The sequence below is a fragment of the Vigna unguiculata genome, chromosome 2 (genome assembly GCF_004118075.2).
Source record: "Vigna unguiculata cultivar IT97K-499-35 chromosome 2, ASM411807v1, whole genome shotgun sequence".
In the NCBI taxonomy this organism is placed as follows: domain Eukaryota; kingdom Viridiplantae; phylum Streptophyta; class Magnoliopsida; order Fabales; family Fabaceae; genus Vigna; species Vigna unguiculata.
In genome coordinates, this window is record NC_040280.1 from 1,034,835 (window position 1) to 1,053,033 (window position 18,199).

Here is an 18,199-nt window from a genome sequence, read left to right on the forward strand (position 1 = left end):
GTGCCCTTTTTGAAGAATCAGACCTTTCACCTCTAAGTCCTTAGGTATGCAGACCCTGCCTCTGAATCTCAATACCCCATCACCTCCTATCATGAAGTCCTTGGCTTTCTCGGTTCCAAGCAATTCCACCGTCTTATGTAGCTTAGGGTCAGATAGTTGCCTATCTTTTATCAGGGTAAGAAAATCACTAGACACTGTGAGATGGTTACATCTGATGACACCCTCACCTAAAACCACCTGCAATCGCATGTCTCTGAATTGTTCCACCAAGTCTAACTCCATGACCATCATATGAGATGCATGAACCGCTTTTCTGCCTAAGGCGTCAGCCACCATATTTGCCTTTCCCGGATGATACAACAGCTCGAAGTCAAAGTCTTTCAAGAACTCCATCCACCGCCTCTACCTCATGTTTAACTCTTTTTGGTCAAACAGGTACTTCAGGCTCTTATGGTCGCTAAAAACCTGGAATTGTGCACCATATAGATAGTGTCTCCAGATCTTCAGTGCAAACACCACCGCTGCTAACTTCAAGTCGTGTGTGGGGTAGTTCTTCTCATGATTCTTCAACTGCCTTGAGGCGTATGCCATCACTCTCCGGTCTTGCATCAGAACACATCCTAATCCCTGATAGGAGGCATCACAGTAAACCTCAAAGGGTTTACTGGTATCAGGGATCACCAGCACTAGGCACTCGTCAACTTTTGCTTTAACTCTAGGAAGCTCTCCTCACACCAGTCGGTCCAAGCAAAAGGTTGGTCTTTACGAGTTAGTTGAGTCAAGGGTGTCGCTATCTTAGAGAATCCCTCAATGAATCTCCTATAGTAGCCCGCCAGCCCCACAAAACTCCTTATCTCAGTCACTAGTGGCGGATCTTGACGAAAATTGTTGGGGGAGCCAAAATAATACATCAAAAATTTATATATTTAATTATTGTCACTAATAAAATAAAACTAAATACATAATTTAGTATAACAATAACTAAAAAAGATATCACACATATCTAAAAAATTGTCAAAAGAAAATTCAATAATAATCAAACCACACTTAAAATCCAGTTATAAAAAACACAAAGTACAATATTTTTTTTCTATTTTTATAAAATAAAAAATTAATATACAAGAGGTTGATTAAATAAATGATTAAACTAATATTTTACTATCAAGTGAGACAAGAGAGAATTACCTTCTTCTTTATTTCTTCAAGAATGGAAGAAAACCGCTGAAAGATGAGAGCAAAAATAATAGATCTTTTCCTCTACAGAAACAAAAGAAGATAGGTGAGAACAATTTGTGAGAAACTCAAGACATATAATGGAACTACAATTAAAATTCGGTTATAAAAAAACACACAATATAATATTTTTTCTTCTATGTTCATAAAATAAAAAATTAATATAAAATAAGCTCATTAAATAAATTATTAAACTAATATTTCACTATCAATTGAGACCAAAGAATTACGTTCTTTTTTTCCCTCGAGTATGGAAGAGAATAGAGGATAAATAAGAGCAAAAATGATAAATCTTTTTCTCTTCAAAAACAAAAGAAAACAGCTCAGAATGAGATATGAGAACAATTTCTGAGAAACTCAAGACATATAATGGAACCACAATTAATATTCGGTTATAAAAAAAACACACAATACAATATTTTTTCTTCTATATTCATGAAATAAACAATTAATATAAAAAAGGATCATTAAATAAATTATTAAACTAATATTTCACTATCAATTGAAACCAAAGAATTACCCTCTTCTTTTCTCCCAAGAGAATGGAAGAGGACAGAGGAGAAATAAGAGCAAAAATAATAGATCTTTTTCTCTTCAAAAACAAGAAAAAACAGGTGAGAGTGGGATATGAGAACAATTTGTGAGAAATTCAAACCATAATAAATAAAAAAATAAAAAAATATCTTATAAATCTTTTTATTCTTTATTTTTTATTATGTTTAATTTTATATTTTATTATTTATTAACATTAATTATTATGTTTATAAAAGAAATAAAATATTTGATTTAATTATAATATATTTTTTAATATCTATAATATAAAAAAAAAATTAAAACTTTGGGGGGCCATGGCCTCTCCCTGCCCTAACAATGCTCCGCCACTGTCAGTCACTAACTTAGGGCGCTCCCATTTTAACACAGCTTCCACCTTAGATGGATCCACGGATATGCCTTGAGCTGAGATCATGTGCCCCAAGAACTGGACTGAAGTCATCTAGAACTCACACTTTGACCGCTTTGCTTACAGCTGCTTCTCTCTCAGTATGCTCAAAACTGTTCTCAAATGCTCTGCATGCCGTCGATGAAAACCACCACGAACTTGTCTAGGAATGGCCTGAAGATTTTGTTCATGTAGTCCATGAACAAGGCGGGGGCGTTAGTCACACCAAACGACATCACTACATACTCATAATGCCCGTATCTGGACCTGAAAGCGGTCTTTTGCACATCATCAGACTTGACTAGAATCTGATGGTATCCTGATCTCAGATCAATCTTGGAAAACACTACAGCACTGTGCAACTAATCCATCAAGTCGTCAATTCTTGGCAGAGGGTACTTGTTCTTGATGGTTAACTTATTTAGTAGCTTATAATCCACACAGAATCTAGAACTGCCGTCTTTCTTTTTAACCAGTAACATTGGCGCTCCCCAAGGTGATACACTAGGTCTAATAAACTGTTTTTTCTAGCAGCTCTCCAATCTGCTTCTTCAACTCTACTAGCTCAGCAGGAGCCATTTTGTAGGGTGCTATAGACACTGGTCCTGCTCCTGGCACCAGATCAATGGAGAACTCGATCTCCCTAGAAGGGGGTAAGCCAGGCACGTCCTCAGGAAACACATCTGTGAAGTCCCCTACCACAGGTGTCTCCATATATCCGCCTTCAGTCTCAATGGACAATTGAGTCAGAATCATGAAACACTGAGATCCTTCCTTCATTGCTTTATCCACCTACTGTGAGGACATCAACAGGTCTTCATCTTCCAAGCTAGGAAACAACACCTTTCTCTCGTTGCAGTTAATGAGAATGTGATTGGTAGATAGCCAATCCATTCCCAAAATGACATCTAACCCCTCCAAAGGTAAACAGATAAGGTTTACCCTATACTTGTGCCCCTCAACCTCGATCTTACACCTAGCACACACGATCGAGGTTCTGACTAACCTAGAAGCAGGCGTGGACACCACTAGGTCATACTGGAGCTCCCTCACCGAAAGACCCAACTCTACCACTCTAGATTCCGACACAAAAGAGTGTGTCGCTCCCGAATCATACAGAACATGTAAGCTCCTACTAGCTATCACACAAGACCCGATGATGAGGTTACCTGATCCAGCTGCCTCTGCACCCGTCACGACGTACACCCGACCAACTGCCTATAGTCTCGCACCTCCCCTCGTCTGATGTGGCTGAGGCTGTGATGGAGGCCTCGACACTGGAATCCTACCAGCTGGGCAATCCTTGATGAAGTGGCCCTCCTGGCCACACCTATGGCATGTTCTCCTACCAGTGAGCTGGGGACAAGTACTCCTCAGACGGGCCCCCCCACAATGAAAGCACTGTGGCCTAGAAGGCTGAGACTGTTGAGACTGATGTGAAAACCTCCTAGGCCCTTGAGGCTGAGGCCTAGAGTATGGCTTCCTCCTATCGTCGTGTCTGCTCGTGGACCTAGATGGTCCTCCCACCTTCTGTTGAGACCTCTGCTGAGCTTCAACTTTAGCCTTAAGTTTCTCCATTACTCTTGCCTTCTCTACCAAGGCAGGGAATTCCTTGATAGAGAGTGGAGCCACCATGAGTTTGAGATCACCTCTCAACCTATTCTCAAACTTTCTACACTGCTAGTCTTCCGCCATCTTTAAGGTGTGAAATCTGCCCAAGTGTTTAAACTTTTCAGCGTACTCCGATACTGACATGTCTCCTTGCATCAGCTGCAAGAACTCAACCTCCTTTGCGTACCTCACACTATCTGGGAAGTACTCAACATTGAACTTCTTCTTGAACAACTCCCAAGTGATGGGTTCCCTACTATCCTCCAACATCATCTTCATGTTGGACCACCAATGCACAACCTCTCCAGCAAGAAGATACTCAGTGTATGCTAATCTGTTCTCTACAGGACATCTCTTTGCATCATAGATTCGTTCCATGTCCCGCATCCACTGATCGGCTCCATTTGGGCTAACCTTGCCATCAAAACGGGATGGATGATGTTGTAGGAAATCCTCCAAACTCCACTCTTGCACTCGTGGTAGTGAAGCTTGGGAAGAACCAGCTGCCGAACGATTTTCTCCTAGCTGATGCAGGTCTTCCAAGTGCCTCTACTGAGTCGCCTCTGCTGCTAGTCTTGCAGACTTCATCTGTTGCAAAGCTAGGATTTGTTGATTCATCATGTTAGCATTCTGTTGCTGCATGGCTGCAATCATCGCCTCAATTGCTCCCACCAAATGAGGATTATCTAGGTTTGGAATAGGAGGAGGAGGAGGCTTAGGTGCCATAGCTCTGACCACACAACAAAGGAACCATCAGATTAGCTAACAAGTACCACAACCATGCCAAAGACACTACGAGGAACACACAACAGAAACTAAACAAGCTCACACCTACAGATCCTAAAGGAACCATCGCTTTGATACCAAAAATGTAACATTCCGGTTTAATAGTTTTTATGCTATCAAACAAAACATTATATTATGATAATTCAAGCAAATGATAGGAATAGGCCGGTATAAAGTATCAATACAGTCATCCTTAGTTAACCATACATGTACTGCCTATACATACAACCTTAACTAAGAAAGGGGTTACAAAACACCCAACCATCTAATCAAAACAAAGGGTGAAAGCTACTGTTGGAAGTGCTCAAACACTACTCAACTCCTATCCAGGAGGGGTGTATCCTCACCTGCACTTTTGGTTGCTCACGCCAATCATTAAGGGTGATCATTGCAAAAGAGAAAGACACACAAAACTCAATTCCCATATGTTCTTCACATGCAGAGCCACGCAAATTCACTCAAAACTCAATTTCACACAACAAGCAGTTCCAAACATCAATTAAACACATGATCATGCAATCCAATCACTTAGAGACACATTTTACCTGAAAATTGAGTGAAAAGTTAGCTTCCCTTACCTTTTTCCTAAGAATTCAGTTTGGTGGAGTCAAGTAAATTGCAAGAGGGCAGAAATCTCAATTTAATATGGAGAAACCATCACCAAGACATGGAGAAGGGAGAATCACACAATCAGACCTATAATTCAGAGGTTAACTAGTGATCCTAGTTGGAATTGAACCAAAATAGAGAGGGAACCTACCTAGGAGGAAGCTGTAGAGGGTCCTGTTGGGTTGGTCCTTCCAGAATCTGAGCACAAAACAGGCAGACAGTGAGGTGGCAACAGTTTGAGGAGAGAGGTTGGGAGAGAATTGAGGAGTAGAGAGGATGAGGAAGTGAAGTATGATGGTTTCTTCTAACGGAGAAAGAGAAATGTTAAAAGGGGTTTCACATTTAACACTATTGAAATGAGTTATTTGGACTTTGTTTGAAATTTATGAATGTTATGTATTGTATTTTATTTGAATTATGAAAACATAAAAAAAAATATTATGAAAAGTGAATAAGTTTTGAATAAGAGTTGCAATGCAGATCGATCTGCCCAACATGTTTAGGCCCGTCTGCAAAATATATTAGGCTGCAGCATTATCAATTCCTGAGCATGTTTAAAAGAAGACCAAAATAGTTGGTTTGAGTATAAGCAAAGTCTTGTTGAAGGAAAAAATGTTGTTAGAAGGTAGAGATATGCAATAAAAGTTGTCAGTGATTATTTTTTTTAAAATAAAAATTAGTCATAGAGAGTGATTAGTCTTTTGTATGAATAAAGATTGGAAATAATGTAATGTGGGATCATGGTCTTGCCTCACCCAGCTTATGCTTTTCAGGTTCGAATTTTCTTTAGCTTTTGAAAAGTTCATTCCTGGATTTAAGATGCAAAAAGACTGTTAGTGAAATAATCAAATCATATCTCACCAATTGATACCTTAATGAATTTACAGAATGGTGAAGAAACCTTTAAACCACGTTTACTAGCCCAAAACTAACTGGGATTAGGATTTTGTTGAAACCGTGACATAGCATAACAAGTTCTCATTGATGTTAAATAGTAAAAGATTGGGAGGTAAAAAGAAAACGGATCAGATCCACTTCTAATACCTTTATTATTATTTTTAATAAATGTTAATAGGCAAGTTATCACAGGTTTCTCTCTAAAAGCATCCAACAAATCCCAGAAGATTTCTCTCTTCATTATGTCAAGAGATTACACACTGAGACATTGTTGATGCAAAATTTCATGAAGGGGCTTGTCATCACAGAATCTCACGTTCATCGTCACGGCTGTTACGCATTTAACATGGATGGGTCGGAGCTGATACAAGTTCAGGATACCTTCATTTTAGAATCAGGTAAAACTAATTTTAATTTGCTATAAAAACAAAAACGTGAACCTAAATTAATCTCGATTATAATTTTACATCAAAACATGTCACAACAATGAAATTAAATTATAGAACTTTACCGAACAGTTACACACTCATCTTGAACACACCCTTCTAAGAGATAACAGCAATTTTCTTGGTATGCTAACACTGGATTCAACTCTTCTAGAATACATAAAAAGAAGGTAATTATGCTCCTTAAAACCACTATTCATCTGTAAAATGAAGGTGACATTCAAATGGCCAAAGATAGGTCGACATTAACTTTGTTTGAAACATTAGAAGAAGTAGAACATCCCATGTAGTTGTTGTTGTTGTTGTTAAACTTAGGGCATAATGAAAAGGCCTCACTGATCTCGCTGACTGAAGAAGCATTACTTCTCTGAGAAGAAGGATATGGCTGAGGCAATGAGATGGACAGTGACAACTCACAGCCTCCCATGTCTTCATCCTCTGCTTGTACCCTACAACTCTTCTCAACTTCATTCAAAGGCTGTTTCTCATTTAAGTAGGCAACCTGTCCAACATAGTGAGAAAGGAACACAGCACCCATCAGAAAGTGACAAGGCCATTTTTTTTTTTTTCATTCATTCTGCAGAAACTTATTCACGTGGACTTTGTAACCAAAATGGGTCTAACATGTTTTTGTTATATGCACAAACTATGGACAAAGAGGGCAATATTAAGGGAACAAAGCACATGGGTAAGTATCAAAGAGACTAATTCTCCACGGCATTTAGTAAGGAACAGTTGAAGATGATTATCTCTGAGTATGTAGAAAGTATAAGAGTTAACTTTGATGATTTGAATTGATATTTTTCACAAGGAGGCTGTCATTTTCAGTTTATGTTTGTAGGGTAAGCGGGTCCTGTTACCAAGAAATTTGGTTTTGAGATTTTTTTTTTTAAATCTAAAACAAGAACTTTAGTTGAAAAGCCATAACCAATTTTACAATCCACTTGAAGGTGTATAATTAATGTTGAAGAAGGACAGATGAAGTACAAAAGGATAGATAGATTGTGTCTACAATAAGAGTACCTGGAGGAAATCTGATGGTTGGGTTGGTAGCATGGGAAGAAAGGTTGTGGAAAGGGATTGAGTCTGAAATATTGAAGCAGCACAAATCTTCTTTATTCCCTTCTGCTCAGCCATGCTCTGCAGGTAATCATAAAAAGTAGTGTATGGATTTGGGAGTACTGCTTCACATATTCTTTGGCTGCATTGTGGGAATCCTGATGAGAGAAAACTTGTCTTCTCGATTCTAGCTCTGTGGAGAATCCAAACGTTAATTACTTCATATTTTTCTTTTTCTTTTCTTGCTTAAAAGTAAAAGTTGCCTCAGAAAAGTCAGAGATCAAGCAAAGACCAACCACTTTTGTTTTGTTACTTTACTTATGTTGTACCACTTTTTAGTCCTTTGAAAAGTTTGAAATTATTTCAATAAGCAAAGAACCCAGAGTTTTTTAATTATTAGAGTAAAAAAAAAAGTTACATATTCTTGACTAATCATACATCTTTTTTAGTGTACTTTCTAAATAATAAGTATAAAATAATGAGATTTTTGTATACATGTTGATCTGTGATTGAAAAATTGTATAAAGTTGTTGTATTGTTTATTTGAAACATGAAGTTAAGCTGACCTTTTAAGGGAGAAATCACTGCAGCTGGGTTGGGAATCAGATTCTTTTCCAATGGATTTGAAGCAATAGTGGAAACCAACATCACCCACTTCATCATCACGTTGTTTTCTATGTTGGGTGGAAGTCTTGTCTGTCACAGATAACCATCGATAACCATCAGACAAGGAATTAAAAGTAGAATAACATTTAGTGAAAACATTCAACACTTTGAAACAAAATATCGTTAGTTAGAGTGAAACTGCATGTAGCCTTTTTCTTCTTTTAAGATTCTGGGATTTCAACTATATGCATGAAAAACAAAAACAAAAATGTTTCATGTACCGTTCCCTTTGATTGGCGGAGAGGATGGAATGAAGATGGAGGGAAAGAGAATTATTTTGGGTTGTTTATACGGGTAAAAAAGTTTAAAAATAAATATTTTAAAAATTTTCTAAGAAAATATAATATACCGATTAACTCTAATGAATTATGAGTTGTTTATACAAGATATTATAATAATTTTTTTACCGCAAGACATGTTTGTTAGTAAAGCTGGTTCACTCGTATCATTATTGAAAAATTGTTAGGAAGATACACTCGGAAAATTTAAAATTTTTCAAAACGATAGACTCGAGAGGTTTATCACTAATAAGTAAAAAAATTACTCATACAAAATCTACCATTATTTTCAACATAACATTCCATGTTTGCGAGTTTTATTTTACTCATATGTCACTTTATTTCTATTCAATACAAAATTTTTAACTTATATTTGAATTCTTAATATATATATATATAATAAAGATAAAAGAAATAATGAGTATTATATTATAAAAATTACTTTTATTATGTTTATATCCCACTAAATAACTAATATTAAAATTTTTATCAATTTTTCTTTAATTTTTTATATTAAAGATTTCCCAAAAAAAAAAAGTGATGGCTATTAGATTTCTTTATACAAAAGTAGTTATTTAGAAAGTTGATGAATAGTTACACTAAAATAATATGATTGGAGGAAGAATGAAAAGTTTAGAGATGGGTGAAACTAAAGCAGCAATGGGATTTGCACACAGAGGTAATTAATTAATGAAGGTATATTAAATGTTGAAAGCAGAAAAGTCGTGGGTTTCATAAAAATACCATTATAAGATGGTAAAAGCAGAATGGTTTATGATTCTCCTTTGTCTATTGTGGCATCAACTATAGACACGAAAAGGACTACTTAATGAGCAACATTGGTGTTGAGAATTTGCTAAACTCATGCATGGAGGCTAGCTTTTTGCTCTGCTTTTCAACCACAAACTATTAACCAATAAGAGAAACAACCATCGATAGAGTGAGTCTATACCTGCATGCTTTAAATGCAGAAAGCATCTACATTATTCAATGTACGACATGCAGATCATCAATATTAATCCTGTTCACCAATCAATGCTTCAACCAAGCTATTCATTTCACTTTAACTAATATTTTTTCTCAATAAAATTAAGGAAAAACTCATCTTGGTTATAAAGAAAAAATAAAAGAAATTTTGAAGTGGGTTTCTTCTTCTTATTATACTGAAAAAATGGGAAATGTTTCCTTTTCTCTTTCTTTTGTACAGTGTTAACCATAAAAGGGAAACGTAAGGGGCACAGCGTAAAATTGCAAGATGTCAAAAATCCATTTTTAAATAATGGATCACTTTATAAACCAGGAGATGAAGAACTCATCCTAGCTACTTTATAAATAAGAACACTTAAGGTAAACAAAATTCAAAAATGATTCTTTGACACTGTTCATTTCTTTTACTTTCATTTTACAACCCCTTTTGATAAAAATAAAAATAAAATAGGGTGTCTAACATATCACTTTATATTTTTTTTACCCTGTTTCTCCACTATTTTATGATAAAAAAGTTTTTTTTTTTTTTACCAAAAGCGGGTAAAAGTGGGTAAGAGACTTCTCTCTCTTCCATCGATCTGATGAGTCCATTTTCTTTTATGTAAACCATAAAAAGGAATGCTATGGAGACACTTTCTATCATTATCAGAATGTCTTCTCTATTTGAGAATATACAAAACTTTATGTTAGTTTAGTTAAATATGCAGGTGTTATTTTTCAATTGGCAAGTCCTATTTCAAGCTGGTATGTGACCACATAAATTTGGATCACCAAAACAAGTATATATACGTTGATAACTCATGTAAAATATGCAACATAAAAGGTAATATTTTAGAGTAATGAAAGAATGATTGATGCCCATATTAACATAATTACCATATATAAAACCTTAACTTTTCTTAATGTACATACTCTCATTATTATATTTCAAAATCCGTAGATAAACATGACTTTATGAACACAAAGCATAGGCAGATGAGGGTAGCAGAAAGTATTGAAGAGCAATAGTGTTTTTCAGTAAAGAAAGGTCAAATGAACAACGTATTGGTACCTTGTCTGCAGGAATCACCTTTCATGCTTCTGTACATCTGGTTATTTTTGAAAAAGAGGAATAAAGAAGCACAAATTAATGTATGAAATTGCCAATTTTGTGTTAATTAAGCAGATTAAAACCAACCTGCAGATGGCTCTTGACATGTGAAATTGTGAGCCCTTTAACATCCATCAATTGAAGAACAAGCTTAGGAGTTGCCTCTGCACATATGAATAAAAAAAAGCACAAAAATGGTAAATCTTTCACTACAAATTCATCATAGTATGTAGTAATGAAAATCAGACAAAGATAACGAAGAAAATAGCCAACACACATTTACTTTTTTTATCTCATTTCATTTATTTTTCTACCTCATTTTCTCATGTCATCTACAACATTTATTATTTTTGTCTGTCTTTCGATTCCCCCATTTCCTTCTACATAAAGTGAGGCTTCAATTCTGATGAAAAAGTTAACATTAACAACACATGTAATAATTAAGCTTTTTGTCCTTGTGTTTATGGGATCTAAGAAAAGCAAAGAGAGAGAGAGAGAGAGAGAGAGAGAGAGAGAGAAACTATGAACAAAAGCATAGAAAATTTGTAGTTTGGTGAAAACAATGTACTCACTGTGATGACCTCCGAGAGTTTCAATGGCATAAACAAAGCAACGATGAAGTTCAGGGGTCCATCTTAAACGAGGGACTTTTGATCTTATATACTGTCTCACTACACCTTCTCTTCCACAACTACCCATTTTGTGTTCTCCTCAAAGAGCTTCACTTTCCAGTTGTGAAACCAAACACCCCTATTACCATTCGTGCTCCACAACTTGAAGGTCCTTATATAAGAAGAAGAAGAAGAGAGGATTAAGAAAAAAGCATGCCATGCATGCAGCTTTTCTCCTTAGGAAAAGAGAAAAAAAATGAGGAAGAGAACACAGAATCATCATAGTGAAAGGGGAAAATATCGAGAGAAAAGGACATGACAGGGGAAGAAGTCCTGCAAATTCCCGAACATGTCACTGATAATACCTTATGGTAGGTGCTGTTGCTGCTTCCAGCGTGTACGCAGCTAGCGAAATGACAAAAAGGAAAAACGAAAGAGTAAAAAATCAAAGAAACGAAACCAAAAAATAATCACGAGGAGGCTTCTGAACTCTGATATATGTTGTTTTGCTTGCTCATACGAAATGATTATGCCTAGTTATGCCAATATATATATAGTGTCTCGTGTGTTGCCAAACTTTGACCTTTGTCTCTCTTTCTAGTTTCCTTTTTACGCACTCTCTCTCTCTCTCTCTCTCTCTCTCTCTCTCTCTAGATAGACCAGTAATAGTAATATATGCGACAACATCGTCATAATCACTTGGGGGGAATACATGGATGCCATCAAATTACTTTTCAGGTTTTTGTTTTCTTCTCTTCTCATCACAACTGTTTCATTGATGCGTAAACACGATAATGTTATTCATATAAACAATTTTCTTTATTGTTTAGTGACAAGTTATCGTACTAACAACTGAAACTAAAACTAGATTTGGTATCTTTAAGAAAAGTTTCGATTTTGAAAGTCATGACTGAAAATTATAATTGAAAAAAAAGACTATCAAAAAAATATTAATCATATTCTTCAATTACGAATTATTATCAACATTATTTTCTTAATTATTATTATCAATCTATCAAAATATTATTTTTTACTGACTAACATCACAAAATTTTACATTATATGATCATGCACTAAAATTAAAATATTTTTGTATAACACTTATTTTTCTTAAATTTAAGTTAGAAGGAATCTAATTTATTTACTTTTTATCCTTTTCAAAAATAATTCTTTAGTTTATATTTTCTTTAATTATTTATTGGAGTCTACTTTTAATAAAGATGTAAAAAAGTTTGTACTTATCAAAGAAATGAAAAAGCTCTATATACTACATATAAAGTAGCTATTATAAAAATAAATCGTCTTTTCGATGATTAATGATTAATGATTATTATTATTATTATTATTATTATTATTATTATATATATATATATATATATATATATATATATATATATATATATATTGATATTGTTAATACCTTGTGCTTTTTATGTAAAATAAAAAATAAAATGTGCACTTGCCATATGTCTCAGGTTGTGAGAAGTAATCATGAATAGATATTGTAATATTACCGATTTTTACAATAACTATATCAGAAACTATGTTTAAATTGTTTGGTTTTTGATTCAAAATACAATTTTTTACTAATATTTGTTAAATTAGACTTTTATGTACTGGCCTAATTGGTTATATCTAAAACAAAAATAGATATAAGAGAAGAACATAACAAGATAAGATGAATTTAGAAATTTCTTTCATAAATTAAAAATATTAAATATTTCACTTATACAAAATGTATACTTTTATTTTTGTTTAACTTATCTACAAAAATCTCAGTTTTAGAGACAAAAAATAATTGGTTATAATGACTAATTTATATTCTAATTTATAAACTAAAAAATTTTTATCTTTAAATTAGTCTAAATTATGAATAAAAATTTATAATTTATTAGTGAATTAGACTTTAAATTTGTCACTAACATTACTTAAAAAGGTTTTGGCTACTCAAAGAATTAGTGTCTAAGTTGATCTCTATTTAGTGACTAATTTAGTGACTAATTTAGTCATTAATTTCTTTCTACTCAAAATCTTAGTAGTTAATTTTAGTGATCCCTAATTCCCAAAATAATTATAATTTCTTATTCATAATAGAAAATATACCAATACATTTTGGTTTATAAATTGATATTTAAATTAGTTACTACAGTGACCAATTATTTTTTGTGTTTAAAATTGGTTGCTATTTAAGGATTTTATTTTAGTATGTATCTAACTTTTTTTCTCTTTGTCTAGTTCATTGTCTTCTTAATTTATTTGTGGGTTTTGATGTATTCTCATTTCCTATATCTAGATCTATAAATAAATATTTCGTTATAGAATTAAATATGTTTTTAATTTTTAAACTTTGGCACAAAATTAAAATTCGTTTATATTTTAAAATTTGATACAATTTCGTCGAACTTTACAAATGAATAGATATAATCCTATCAATTTAGAGTTAAAAGTTTTGGATGTCAAATAACATTTCAAGTTGGCGTTTGAACTGTTTACACGATTTAACACGTTCGAACTCAATTTTATTTGGAATCAATTTTTTTTAATTCAATTATATCAAAAGGAGCGTATAATTTATTTTAAAATTTAATGACTAAAATATAATCAAAGTTTAAAATAAAAACAATTTTCACTTTCACATTCAAATTTAGAAACTAAAATATATATATATATATATATATATATATATATATATATATATATATATATATATATATATATATATATATATATATATATATATATATATATATATATATATATATATATATATATATATATATATATATATATATATATATATATATATATATATATATATATATATATATATATATATATATACACACACGTTCTAATTGTTAATGATCATACAAATTTTGCGGTTACCACGAAATTCTTTTCTGTTAAAGAATATAACAGTTTCATTTTTTTTTCTTTCTCATGGTAGATTATGGGAACAAATGTGATATAATATAATTGAAATGGTAAAAAAATGAATTAGATATTATAAAAAACAAATATAATACATATAATCATGATGTTTGTGCCCTAAAAAAGGCTAAACACTAAAATTTCACATGCATATTCTGGCTAGACAGTTACAAGACCTAGGTAGAATACCTATCTTGTCACTGAAGAAAAAGAAAATAAGGTGACACTTTAGATGCATATTGAAGGTATCAATGGCTACAACATGGAAAAGAATATTGTATGCCAACACAAGAGGATTATTCTGTTTATTAGCCTACTTCTCTCAATCTTATTAAAAAATAATATGAATTCATTATCTTCTCTTCTTAGGAATAGGAATAAGCCTCCCAAAGATATATATATATATATATATATATATATATATACTTTTGTTAGTTTTAAATTATATATTTGTACCTGTAGAGTGTTTTTTTCTTGTATGCTTATAAAATATATGTGACACTCTGGAAAGGTAGTACAGCAGGAATAATAGCAATAAGACTCTAATACGAAAAGAAGAGCCATATATATAACAATAGAAGAATATATGCAGGGTATTTTTTTTTTTCTGAGACTTTATTGAGGGCAGACTGCAAAAGATGGAGCTACTTCTGCATAACCCAATTGTTATGCAGAATTTAAAAATTGAATCAACAAAACACATGGGCAACAAAATTTTGCAAATTCTGGTCCAGATCATGAGTTGTATAGATTTTATAGACTTCAAAAATGTGATTAAATAATTTTTTTAATTTTCTTTTATTAAAATGATAGAATATCGATAAATTATAAAAGATTACGTTCAAACACAAATGAGGATCAAACATAAATACGAATGTTTATATGTTATTTACCCGTAAATATTTATTACTTATTAAATATTCATTTAAAAAATACGTGAACTCTTAGATATTTTTAATTAAATTTAGCTAAATTAAAATTTAATTTTAATTTTTTGTAAATAATAAAAATTCACGTATGTACAGTATTATTTACACAAATATTAAATTTTTTGATATGAATTAAACATAGATACTCTTTGAAGTATATTCGCTTACTAGTTATATGAGGATATCCACTAATATAAATAATTTTGTCATCCTAAAGACAGAGGATACTTTTCAATAGTTTATTATTAACACGATGGAAAATTAATTAATTACAAAAAAATATTGTTTCTCTTCCTCTTAAATCAAGCTTTCAATACTTTTTATTTATTTATTTTTCCTTCTTAGCTCACCAACTTCTGCTCTTCATTTGTTTATTCCTTTCTTGAACACATTTTTTTCTTTCGGTTAAAATTTAGAGAACATTACGAAATTTTGTATGCATTGCATTGTTTTTACATGAAACTTGAGTTTTGTATATCAGAGGAAATTGCAATCAACAGTAATAATACTTAAAAAATGTATTATCATCTCTTACCCCTGTCTAAACTATGTCAGAGACTAGTGCTTTGACAAACTTTTTAGGGTTCAATTTAGCATAAACAGAAAAGTATTATAGATATAAATATTGTTTATTACCAAAGGACAATCACAAGTACCGTGTGTTGCAGACCAAAAGGATTAATTACAGAACCACTTTACAAAGTTACCATAAGAGTACATTTTTACACTAGTCAGTAGATAAGAATTTTTAAGAGAAATTTTTTAAAAGTCAAATTAATTATTTTATAAGTCAAATTTATTTTATAAATAAATTAATTTTTTTTTAAAATCAAGTTATACATAGACTAATTTTAATTTATAAAAATAATAATAATTTTTTTCTATAAAATTTTACATAAAAAATCTTATACATGATCCTACCATCTAATATTTTCAAACTATATTAATTTATTCTTTAGCTATACATTGACATTTTTGTGCAATTTCACTCATTTCATATGAACACTAAGCATATAACTATTTAGTTATAGTAGTTTAAATAATTGGATAAACACTTTCTTTACCCAAGGTCTTCTGAATACCAAAGACACTAAATTTTTTTTTTTATTTTGACATTTATGCTCAGATGCATTTTCTCCATATTTGAGGAAAAATAGCATGCAAGACGAGATTATAAATTAAAATAATTAAACTAATCTTTTTTTATATATTTTTAAGTTCATGATTTTTTTTTCTCATTTTGTACATGTATTTTTAACTCTTTATACAATTAAAAAACTTATATTTTTTTTCTTTTTGTTTTTTATGTAAAAAAATTTAAATTATATATTTTTTCATTATTTCTCTGGTTTACTTCTTTTCTTCTATGCGTACACTTCTCTAATCTCATACTCCTGGAAAGATTAAACTTTTACTTCTATCAAAGTCAAACAAGGAAAATAAAATTTGATGAATTCATTATCATGTGTTTTCTTAAAAATGAGAAGGAAATATCAATTAAAAATCAAATTATTCTTATTTTTTTATAATATTTTATTATATTAAAAATAGTATTTATCATGTCAATGTACTTTTTTTTTACTTTGTATACAACTGAAAAACATAAAAACTTTTATTTTTTATATTCCTACATATTTGTCTTCTTTAAAATTATTACACCAACACCCTTGTATAGTACACTAACTTAAGTTAGAATAATTTAATGAAACTTTTTACTTTTGCATGAGGTTCATCAACTCAACAGGTTACTTTTTTCCTAAACATAATTTGATGGACAAAAAACACAAACATATATAGTATAACATTGTGACAAGGATTCAAATAAATTCATCCAAGTATTCACATGGTGTCTGTCTTTCTATTTATTTATATGATAGATGTGAGGCAGTTGACCATTGGATTGTGAAGAAAAGAAGGAAGAAGGAAGAAAGAAGAAAAAAAGAAAGAAGAAAGAAGAGGAAGGTAGGTTATGAGAATGAATTGTTGTTAGGGTGACAGAGTGCAGAGGTGTGGGGCTAGAAGGCAAAAGGAATGGAGAGAAGGCACAGCTTCTCAAGATTTTCTGATAATGTCAGTCTTAAAGAGAGGGAATGATGGAAATTCCTGTGCACATGGCATGATGCTGTGTGAAACAGTCCAAACCCACATTAAATTTAATACCATCATTACCACTGTTCTCCTATGTCTCTGCATAATTTAATACCCTTCCACTTTGTAATCTTTTCATCACAAACTTCACTTTTTCTCTTTGATTATTACACGAGCTAAATAACACTCGTCAACACTGAAAAGTGTGAAGATGGGACCAGTTCCCGCTGAAGCCAAATTGCAATGTGCAGTGTCTCGGCAACTGTGTTTCACCTTTCTTTCTCCATCTTTTCTTCACAATATTTCATTAACTACTTAGTTTTTCTTCATCTTAATCAAAGTACGCATGGAAAGGTTTTTGGACTTTTTATTACTTATTGCTTCACATGTACACCATTCCAGGATAATCTAGGTCAAATTTACAGAGAGTGATTTTCCAGTTCAAATCTTTATAACGGATTTTCGTTTGTACTTTTCTTTTGGTTAAAAATTATATACTTTTCTAATTTATAAAAAATTAAATTAGATTCGTAATTTTTATCTCATTTAATTTAGTTTTTTAATTTTTTTAAAATGCTAAATTAAGTTTTTTCATTACATTGATGTTAGATTTTTTTTTAAATTCATACATTAAATCACTTCATTCTATCTTAAAAGTCTAAATATTTAAATTAAATTTTTTATAAGTAGAGTGTTTGATGCATAAATTATTAAAAAAAGTTTAACATCAACTTAAAAAAAAAACTTAATTAATCCAAATAAAAATTAAAAATTTAATTAAATTTTTTATGAAAATAAGATGATCAAATTAGGATTTTATCTTTGATTTTTTTTTTTATTTACTCACATAGCACATTGTATATTAAATCTAAAATATAAGAAAATAATGACCTCTGAAAAAGATCCAAATACCCCAACTTAAACGAGTGACACCTGTCCAATTTCTAGATTTTTTGGTAACTTTCTCTTCTGGATATTACTTAAACACCCATTTCTAAGTTTTTGACACGTGTCATTTTCTTTGGTTTTTTCGTCCTT

General features: G+C 31.7%; 2 protein-coding genes across 2 annotated transcripts; both read right to left on the reverse strand.

Moving 5' to 3' along the window:
- Nucleotides 1-2,292: 2,292 nt before the first annotated feature.
- LOC114173582 lies at nt 2,293-3,808 on the reverse strand. The gene is made up of 4 exons (XM_028058068.1): nt 3,406-3,808; nt 3,116-3,312; nt 2,693-2,965; nt 2,293-2,535 (listed from the first exon to the last, which is right to left on the reverse strand). The coding sequence occupies exons 1-4, from the start codon at nt 3,806-3,808 to the stop codon at nt 2,293-2,295; spliced, it is 1,116 nt and encodes a 371-aa protein (XP_027913869.1).
- Nucleotides 3,809-6,592: 2,784 nt separating this feature from the next.
- On the reverse strand, nt 6,593-11,700 carry LOC114166229 (putative two-component response regulator ARR20). Its single transcript, XM_028050937.1, has 7 exons — nt 11,579-11,700; nt 11,175-11,385; nt 10,690-10,766; nt 10,564-10,600; nt 8,148-8,277; nt 7,546-7,774; nt 6,593-7,024 (listed from the first exon to the last, which is right to left on the reverse strand). The coding sequence occupies exons 2-7, from the start codon at nt 11,299-11,301 to the stop codon at nt 6,743-6,745; spliced, it is 882 nt and encodes a 293-aa protein (XP_027906738.1). The 5' UTR covers nt 11,302-11,385; nt 11,579-11,700; the 3' UTR covers nt 6,593-6,742.
- Nucleotides 11,701-18,199: the final 6,499 nt, after the last annotated feature.

What these genes read in the sequence shown, in the direction of transcription:
- LOC114173582 (XM_028058068.1), bottom strand. Translation starts at nt 3,808, where the DNA reads ATGGTGGCTCCACTCTCTATCAAGGAATTCCCTGCCTTGGTAGAGAAG. An exon ending in GCCACATCAGACGAGGGGAG is followed by an intron (nt 3,313 to 3,405) that starts GTGCGAGACTAT and finishes CTTGTGTGATAG; the next exon opens with CTAGTAGGAGCTTACATGTT. An exon ending in TTGAGGGGCACAAGTATAGG is followed by an intron (nt 2,966 to 3,115) that starts GTAAACCTTATC and finishes TCCTCACAGTAG; the next exon opens with GTGGATAAAGCAATGAAGGA.
- LOC114166229 (XM_028050937.1), bottom strand. Translation starts at nt 11,301, where the DNA reads ATGGGTAGTTGTGGAAGAGAAGGTGTAGTGAGACAGTATATAAGATCA. An exon ending in ATGTCAAGAGCCATCTGCAG is followed by an intron (nt 10,601 to 10,689) that starts GTTGGTTTTAAT and finishes AAAAATAACCAG; the next exon opens with ATGTACAGAAGCATGAAAGG. An exon ending in AACCATCAGATTTCCTCCAG is followed by an intron (nt 7,025 to 7,545) that starts GTACTCTTATTG and finishes TATGTTGGACAG; the next exon opens with GTTGCCTACTTAAATGAGAA.